At 41.8% G+C, this 9,541-nt stretch overlaps 1 protein-coding gene across 5 annotated transcripts in view; it reads left to right on the forward strand.

The window, feature by feature from the left end:
- NCAM2 (neural cell adhesion molecule 2) overlaps positions 1 to 9,541 on the forward strand; it is a 259,192-nt gene that overhangs the window by 242,089 nt on the left and 7,562 nt on the right. For 3 of the 5 annotated variants that reach the window (XM_056825986.1, XM_056825982.1, XM_056825983.1), the window contains one exon: positions 4,152 to 4,271. The exons of the other annotated variants lie outside the window; for them this stretch is intronic. In XM_056825986.1, coding sequence (XP_056681964.1) covers positions 4,152 to 4,271 — 120 coding nt within the window. The remainder of the gene's footprint in view (positions 1 to 4,151; positions 4,272 to 9,541) is intronic. 5 annotated transcript variants of the gene reach the window in all.

Genomic DNA, 9,541 nt, shown 5'->3' on the forward strand with positions numbered 1-9,541 from the left:
ATTGCAAACAAATATTAAAGAAGAGAAATAATTGAGATGTTATTTATAGATCAGAACACAATAAAAACATTGGTTCAGGGATCACAAATAAAAGATATAAACCCAAATGAAAACTTCACAGTGAAATCCGAAATAATGAGGAGATCAAAGAACAAGTCCAAGAGACAATTCATAATTACGTGACATAAAATGATCATAACAAAATAAGATACCAAAATGTGGGGGATGTAAAGAATGCATGCTGGGACACTCATCTCTCTACACGCATATATTAGCCACAGGTAAAAAGATTAGTGCACTAAATATAGACTTTTGAAAATTAGAAGGCCAACCTACTTCAAAAAACTCAAATTAAGCACACATTTTTAAATTAGAGGGGAAATATGTAAATTAGAAACCAAAAAGTTCAGAGAAATTATTAACAAACTAAGAAGACCAATAAAATTGAAAAGGTTTAGCTAAACTGATTTAAAAAAGCTAGCAGGAAATCAAATCAATTATTTCACAAATGAGCAAGGCGAAATCCCAACAAAAACAGGAAATAAAAATAGCTCTAACATACTGTATACACAGTTATAGGATAACAAAATGGAGGAGACAACAGAAATTAACAACTTCAACAATATAAAATAGTCGAACTTTCTGAAGGCCAGATAGAAATTTTAAATAACCCAACCTCAAGGGGGGAAAATCGATTTAGCTGTAACGTAATTACCAAAGCAGGAGTGGCCGCTCTGGGTCTTGATTCACAGAGGAATTGTGTCAAACTTTTAAAGGAACGATGAGTCCCCATACTTGAAAAATTATTCTCAAAAACTGAGAAAGACATCATCCTCCCAGAATTGCTTTATGAGATGAATATTGTCCTCATGTGGTGGGGTGTTAGAGGCGCCCCCTGGGGTTCAGGAAGGTACCTTTTGCAAGCATGCAAGACTCCAAAACTTAACTTAAAAATAAAAAGAGAAATTTATTAATTTAGAAAGTAATGTTGAATCTGGCCAGGAGGCTAGTATAGGTGGAACAGGAGAATCCATCGATTCCGGGGATTTTATATATTTTTATAATAGTGGGAACATGATGTTGTATCATGGTGAGGAGGTGACTCTAGAGGGGTAAACACTCAGGCATTTGGTGGGGGGGAGGGGGTCACCTGACCGGGGTCTGCCTGAAGACCCTCATGGATGTCTGAGATACAGTCCGATGGTATCGAGGTGCGGCCGGGAGGTGCATCTCTCTGTCCATCTCAGATCTACAGGCTGATTCGAGGTTGATCATAAGCTCAGGGTCTTAGAGGAGTCATCAGCTGTTCTTGGCTTGGGCGTCCCAAGGTCGGAAGGCAGCAAAAGCACTTCCCTACTTAGCGTGCCCGAGTCCGGGGTGACAATGGCCACTAAGGCGTAACCGAGGGCAGCATGAGAAGGAAAGCCAGAAGCCAGTCTAAAGGATGAATATTGACTCAGCATTTTGATACAAAAGCCCATCAGATAGTCCTCCGCGATGTATCCAGGAAATGATTCCCGGTGACCAAAGTGGGATTCAGAGCAGCGATGCTGGTGTGCTTCCAGCATCAGGAAATCCTTCACGTTATTAATCACATGAAAACCCCCACACGGGATCCTCTCCATAGACTCATTCTAGAGAGATCATAAGAAGCACCTTCTAGAGCCCCGTTGAGGATGCGGGGCTGGACGAACATTGGCCCGGGTCTGGGAGGACAGCGAAGATGCTCCCTCTTCCTGCTTTCACTCGTTCTGGTTCTCGCAATGCCAGAAAAGAGATGCTGCTGTTTCTAGACGATCGAACGCCTGTCTGACGCTTTGCGCCTCCACGACGTCGTCGCTAATGAACGAAAGAAACATGAAAGTGACCCGCAGGTTCTCCGCGATGGCCCGAGGGCCGGCGTGCTGGAAGGGCACCGGAGGCGTGGTCGGAGGAGCTGGGGAATGTTCTGGAGGGCGATTTAAGGTTAGGTGAGGCGCCTGCGATGTGCAGACTTCAAATCAGAGACTCCAGGAAAGCCCTGCGATGCTCCGCGGTGTAGGTCACAGAGAATCGGGTGCCCGCTGAGGGGGGTGGCGGGAGGAGCTGTGGCGTGGGACAGAAACTCGTGATTGTGTGGAGGGGGGGCCGGACCCCCAGAAACCACGCCAGCGAGCACACAGGAGCCTGGGGAGATGCTGGCAGGGAGCGGCGGCTCTACATGGAGAAAACGGGGGCAGCAGGGAGGGAGGGGAGGTCAGGAAAGGGGATTCTGCCCACCCAAGCAGCTAGCTTGGGGCAAAAATGTCCTCTTCTTTTAGGCATCATCAGACATAAGGTTGTCCTCCCCCTGTCCAATGGCACAGAAAGGGAGGGGGGCGTCTTGAGGGTGTGACTGTCAACATTATGTACCCCTAAAGGCCCCCATGATCCCCCGTGACTCTCACGGGATGGGCAGCTGGGACAGAAAGATGCTGTTGAAGCTCGCAGTGGCTCTTTCCCTCCTTCAGCTTGTCTCGTTCCTGGCCTTCCTCCCAGGGTGCAGATCAACTCAGGCCTTTGACAACAGGTCAGGAAAACTGAGGGGGGGGGTTTAGTCTGAGGAATAGAAACACTCGGGGGGCCGACACCCCTGAACCCCATCCCATACACTGTGCTATAAGAAACGACGTCCGATGGGTGCAGAGTGACAGCGGCAGAGCCAGAAAATGTTATCCTGACGGCCTAACAAGGGCTCCATGAAGAGACAGAGAAGCCGCCTCCAGCCCGCCCCGGTCCATTCACGTGACGCATCGCACCGGGATCAGACTTTCTCCGTTTCTCAGTCCTTTAGGCTGATTTCTCCCCCTCCAGAAATATCACTTGCTATAAAGGTTCCTTTTGGGGGAGGTTAGAGAGGTATTAGGGACGTCTGTGATCCTGTGATAAAAACGAACTTAAAAAAGACAAATTAAAAAAAAAAGGTGAACCGTGAGAGCAGGAATTGACTTATTTTCCTGTTTGTCTCCCAGCGACTTGCTGCGTGGTGTGCTGTACACGTAATACGTTTTACAAATTCATTCATTCATTTGGATGTTCGCTGTAAAACCTCCCAGCAAAGGTGGGTGCTTAAACCTCTTCTTTAAGATTCCGTAAACGACGCAGTGAGACGACCAGATCCATGACATGCTTCTTTTACTTTGGGTATGTCATTAAGTCAGTCGACAACCTTATTTAACATTCTTCCCCGTGGACGCCTCTTGGTTCTCTCCTGGTTTCAGTAAAAGCACGAGCACTACGATCAGTGTCCCCGGATTCCTCCTTGTTTGGGTCACTAGACCCATCGCTGCTCTGTCGTTGGTCTGATTCTAGCCTCTTTCTCATGGCGCTCTCAGCGCCACTGCAGAAGTCCAAGGGAGCTTCAGAGGGCACGTGGCTACTCGACGCGTCTCTCCTCTCTTCCTGCTTTTTGCTGAATGGATGCTCGGGGAACTATCGTCTTTTTCCAGGGTCTTTTCTGGCCTCTCAGTATGACTTCTGATCATCCAGAATCTCGTCCCCGAGGCCTGGGGGTTGCAGAGTCGGACAGAACGTGACGGAGTAGTCGAGAGGACTCTTCCATGGGGCGTCCAAAGAGGGTTTCTGCTGCCCTTGGTTGGCAGAATTGACTCATGCCGCCTAAGGTTGAATGAATCATCTTAGCAGCTGAGGCCCAGAGCATGGAAGGAGCTGTAAGTTTCCTCTCCATGCAAGGCAGCATCCTCCATGGGACAGAACGATGGTCGAGGAGTTAAAGGATCCAGGCTTGAGCCCGCGCAGGGCCCTTCATCTCACCTCGTGGGCTCACGTTTCCTCAGCAGCGCACGAAAGGAGGGAAGGAGAGGATTTCTGTTATCCCTCAAAGGCTATGATCGGTTTTTTCTCTATATGATACATCCTTACGCTAGCCCTAAAGCGGCAGCAGGAAAAAAGTGCCAATGAAAACGTTTTCCCGTTTTGCTTGTTGTAACCAACTTTCTAGTAAGTTCTCTTTGGAGTACCTTCATGTCTCCCTCCTCTCCGGGCTGACAGAAGAGGGAAATTCTTACCTTGGAAAGCTGGAAATATTGTTCTTGGGGCTTAGGTGGTATCCCAAAAGGAATACTATTTTGATTACATTATGCAGGTTAAGATTGTTTTTCAATACTTTTTAGGAAAGATGGATCAAAAGAACCAATAGTGGAAATGAGAACAGAGGATGAAAGAATTACCAGTCATGAAGATGGAAGCCCAATAAATGAGCCCAATGAAACCACTCCACTCACAGAACCTGAGTATGTAGCCTAGAATTTTGAATTGAGATCCCAATTGTATTGTATTGTATTGCATTTTTAAACCATTATCTTCTGTCTCAGAATCAATACGATGTATTGATGCCAAAGCAGAAGGGCAATAAGGGCTAGGCAATGAATTGTTTGCCCAGGGTCACATAGCGAGGGAGTATCTGAGGTCACATTTGAATCCAGGACTTCCTGCCGGTAAACCTGGCTCTCCTTCCACTAAGCGCCAAAGCTCCCCCCATCTATTGTATTTTAAAGAATTTCTTACAGGTTAAATTATTTTTAAAGTTCTTTTAAAAGTATTATAATTATGAACTTCAAGGCTCCATTGTATTTTGAGAAGAAGAACAATTCACTTGTGCTAAATTCTAATTCAGGTTCTTAAAGTGGCCAACTAGGAACAGAGTTATCTTCACAGAAACTAATCTTACCTCAAAAATAACACTTGAAAAACACAATCGGCCATATGAACTATGCAGTGTTTATTGACAAAATGTCCATCTGGATATTTTCTAATGATGGAATTTAAGTCATCAAGATAACAAGATTTATAAGGAAAGCCGAGAAAAAATCTTGGTGTATTATATCTATGTTAATGACAATTGTATCAATATTGATAAATGCAATAATAGGTTAGCAATGTGTAAAGAAAACAGCATTCATCGTTCATGAGCTGTTGAGTCTGACCCAAGCACGGGACTGATCTAATGAGCACATGAGTGTTTTAACTATTAACATGGGAAGGGAATAATAGAATTACAATTACAAATTGCATCATCATTTGATAAATTATTTCCCTTTTCATTTTTCTTTTGCCCAAATATATACACAGCAAAAAAAACACATACACAAAATTATTTTTACCTGGAAAAAAGCCAACTACTGTCAATTATTACACATCTATCGTGTAAAAAGCTCTGACTGAAGATTGTCTTTTGAAAAGAAAACAACATGGAACTCAAGTCCTGGAAAGGTTAGGATTTCAGAAAGGGAGAGAAGAAGAAAAGTTTGGGTCCCTGGGAAGCTTGGTTGGATCTATAAGTTAATACGGAGAGTTCTAGGATCATTTAGGGTTCCGTGTGTCCTGCATAACATTGTGGTAAGAATGAAATCAATGGGCAAAGATAAAGACTAATGCAAATCGATAAGAAACTTTTTCAGCCTTCACGTTTGTTTACTTATTTATTTGGGGGAAAATATATACAAAATAAATAGCATATTTGTTCTTATTAAAATATTTTATATATGCATATCTACATCCTTTTAGCCATGTAAGTATACATGTGTATAGAGAGTCATATGCACATATACAAATATATCTTCATTTACAGGTAGATCCAGATATTCTTAGCAATCTGGAATTTCATCAGCACACAGAACTCTAGGCTATGCAGCTATGTACTGCCCTGCAGGTTACAGCCATAGAAAGCTGCCTAGTGTTGACTGATTGGCCAGAAATTAGCGAGCCAGGAAATGTCAAAAGTGGAACTTAAACCCAGATCTCTCCAACTCCACAACTGACCTTCTCTACTATTCCATGTTGCCTTGTTATTTGGGGGCTTAGATCAGTTGTAGATTGAAGCTGAGAGCCTGTTACTTGGTTATGAACAGGCTTAAGTTGTTGAGAGTTGATGGTCGAGAGTTTGGTGAACCAGCAGTTGAAAAGTCTTGACTGGAGATAAATCTTCTATAAAAACCTGTTTATTATATTTACTTCTATAAGAACAATGATAGGAAAAGGAAATTGGAAATATTGAAATAGGACTTTTGGGAATTATAATTCTCTAACTCTAAAATTATCTTAACTAAACCAAATCCCAAAATTTGTCCCATGAGGGACTTTCTTCTCCCTTGACCAAAATCAAGACTGACTTATCTCCACTTACTGTTTTATCTAATCCCCAAATTCTAATGTTAATGACATTATAATGTTAAAGACATAATGACTGTCTTTCTATCCTACACTAAATATAAACTTATTAAACAGAGAGGAATAAGTCAAATTTCTTTTCCTGCTGCTCAGATGAAAAAGCAGCTTGTTAGAATTCTCACAAAACTTTCTCCACTCAGACAGCTCTCTTTTTCCTGCCGCCCAGGTACCGCACCCAATACTTTCCTCTTGGTGGCTAAGAGGTTGTTTTTTTTTTTCCTGGAAATTTTATTTAATTAGTTGATTTAGAATATTTTTCCATGGTTACAAGATTCATGTTCTTTCCCTCCCCTTCTTTCTACCCCATCCTGTAGCTGGCGCACAATTCTACTGGGTTTAATGTGTGTCATTGATCAAGACCCATTTCCATATTATTAATATATACAGTAGGAGGTTCATTTACAGTCTACATCCCCCATCATATCCCCATCAACCCATGTGATCAAGCAGTTGTTTTTCTTCTGTGTTTCTGTTTCCTCGGTTCTTCCTCTGAATGTGAATAGTGTTCTTTCTCATAAGTTCTTCAGAATAGTTCTGGATCACTGCATTGCTGCTAGTAGAGAAGTCCATTACATTCAATCATACCACAGTGTATCAGTCTCTGTACAATGTTGTCCTGGTTCTGCTCCTCTCACTCTTCATCAATTCCTGGAGGTTGTTCCAGTTCACATGGAATTCCTCCAGTTTATCATTCCTTTGAGCACAATAGTATTCCATCCCCAACATATACCACAATTTGTTCAGCCATTCCCCAATTGAAGGGCATCCCCTCATTTTCCAATTTTTTGCCACCACAAAGAGTGCATCTATGAATATCCTTGTACATGTCTTTTTCCTTATGATCTCTTTGGGATACCAACCCAGCAGTGCTATGGCTGGGTCAAAGGGCAGACAGTCTTTTGGGCATAGTTTGCCCAAAAGTAGTATGCCCTTTGGGCATAGTTCCAAATTTCCCTCCAGAATGGTTGGATCAATTCACAACTCAACCAGCAATGCATTAATGTACCAACTTTGCCACATTCCCTCCAGCATTCATTACTTTCCATTGCTGTCATGTTAGCCAATCTGCTAGGTGTGAGGTGATACCTCAGAGTTGTTTTGATTTGCATCTCTCTGATGATAAGACATTTAGAACACTTTTTCATGCGCTTATTAATAGTTTTGATTTCTTTAACTGAAAATTGCCTATTCGTGTTCCTTGTCCGTTTATCAATTGGAGAATGGCTTGATTTTTTGTAGAATTGGTATAGCTCTTAATAAATTTGAGTGATTAGACCTTTGTCAGAGGTTTTTGTTATGAAGATTGTTTCCCAATTTGTTGCTTCCCTTCTAATTTTGGTTGCATTGGTTTTGTTTGTACAAAACCTTTTTAATTTAACGTAATCAAAATTATTTATTTTACATTTTGTGATTTTTTTTCTAGCTCTTGCTTGGTTTTAAAGTCTTTTCTTTCCCAAAGATCTGACATGTATATTATTCTGTGTTCACCTAATTTGCTTGATAGTTTCCTTCTTTATATTCAAGTCATTCACCCATTTTGAGCTTATCTTGGTATAGGATGTAAGATGTTGATCCAAACCTAATCTCTCCCGTACTGTCTTCCAATTTAACCTTATTTCTTAATTCTTAATTAACTAACAAATATTCTACTACAGCCTCTCTTGATATAATTTTATAAAACTTGCCAGGAGTCATTAAAGACCACACTGTTTGACACGATCACATGTGGAAACTAGCAACTGCAAAGCAGCCCCCAAGGAGGATGAAAACATCCACTGAAATCCCCCCCCAAGTGATTTGCCTTATTAACATCCCCTTATTATTGGTATTGCTATGATTATTCTTCTTACTTAGCCCCAGGAAAAATAGATGAGAGCAAGATGCTTGTAGGGTTAATATAGATGTCCCACTCTGTCCCCCCAGAATATTACCAGGAGATCCCACCTACAAAATTAAACTTAAGGATTCTTATATACCCACTTAGATAGGACCCTCTTTTCTAGGCATAAAAACTTCTGGCAAATCTGTGTCATGTTGATTCTACTCTCTGACCCTGCACTTATGTAAAGGGTGAAATTATGGTTGAGACTGAAAAAAATCTAAATTTAAGTGGTCGCCAAGGGAAATCCCAAATAATAAAATACCCAAGTCAGCTGCCAAATTTTATGATGTAGTTGATATAGTAGAGAAGATTTTAAGAAGAAGGAGGAAGGGGCTAGTACTGGGCAGGATGATAGGAGATCTAGAAAGTAAGGGTTTGAGTGTGAAGGAGGAAAGAATCAGCCTGACTTCCAAAGAGGCTTAGCTAAGATGCCTGAACCTGAAATCAGCTCCAGGGCAAAACTCACCACCCAACACTCCAAGATGTTGGAACGCTTAGCACGCTGCCAGCCAGAGTTGTCTCTCCAGGGAAAGAGGAGGGGCCAGGAAGTGCCGTGCCTTATATGGACATTTTTACATCATTTTTCTGCGTCTCATCTGTACCAATGAGGACTTAGCTTGACTTAGAACAGCCAAGAGGTCTGTCCTTTTTTTTGCACATGTCTATTGAAGGCCATCTCCTCAGATAATTAAATCTTGAGTTTGATGCAGACCTTCAAAATCTTGTTAAACTGAGTAGGGTGAAGAATATAGAGTTTCTAAGACCTGATTCTGTTATTCCAAGTATCTCCATTGTTACTGGTCAGAAAATAGCTAAATCACATCTTCTAAAGAATGGTCTGATTAGGGTGGAATAGTTTTGAAATTCACACTTAGCAACAATGTTTTGTTGACTATCTCCTTAAGCTTTGTATCTGTTGTTAGGTTCTATGGAAACATGTATATTGAGAATGAAATTGTGTGCCAAGTAGATGTATGATCATGAGGGAGATCCTGGCTAAGCCTCAGCCTAAGCTAAGCCTCAGCCAAGGTGGAACAGTTTATCTTGTGCTGTGGGTTGAATACAAAAGCTGTCTCCCATTCATCATTATTTCACCTAAATCACCACACCCAGTCAGGAGGAACCCTCGGCAGTTTGCAGGCCAGCTTGCGAAATTCTGGCACCCGAACAGGGTGACAGAGTGATGTCTAAAAAACTCACAGAGAAGATGGTGACCCACAGTGCTGAAAGCTGCAGAAAGGTCAAGAAGAATGGCAATTGAGAAGAGGTTGCAGGATTTGGCAATTAATATATTATTGGTTTCTTTAAGGAGAGCAATTTGGGTAGAATGATGAGATCAGAAGCTAAATTATAGAGGGTTAATATGGCGGTAAGAAAAGACATGAACACTCCTATTGAAGCCAGCCTTCTCAAGGAATTTAACCATAAAGAGCAAAAGAACTATAGAATAAT

The sequence above is a fragment of the Monodelphis domestica genome, chromosome 4, assembly GCF_027887165.1.
Source record: "Monodelphis domestica isolate mMonDom1 chromosome 4, mMonDom1.pri, whole genome shotgun sequence".
Taxonomy (NCBI): domain Eukaryota; kingdom Metazoa; phylum Chordata; class Mammalia; order Didelphimorphia; family Didelphidae; genus Monodelphis; species Monodelphis domestica.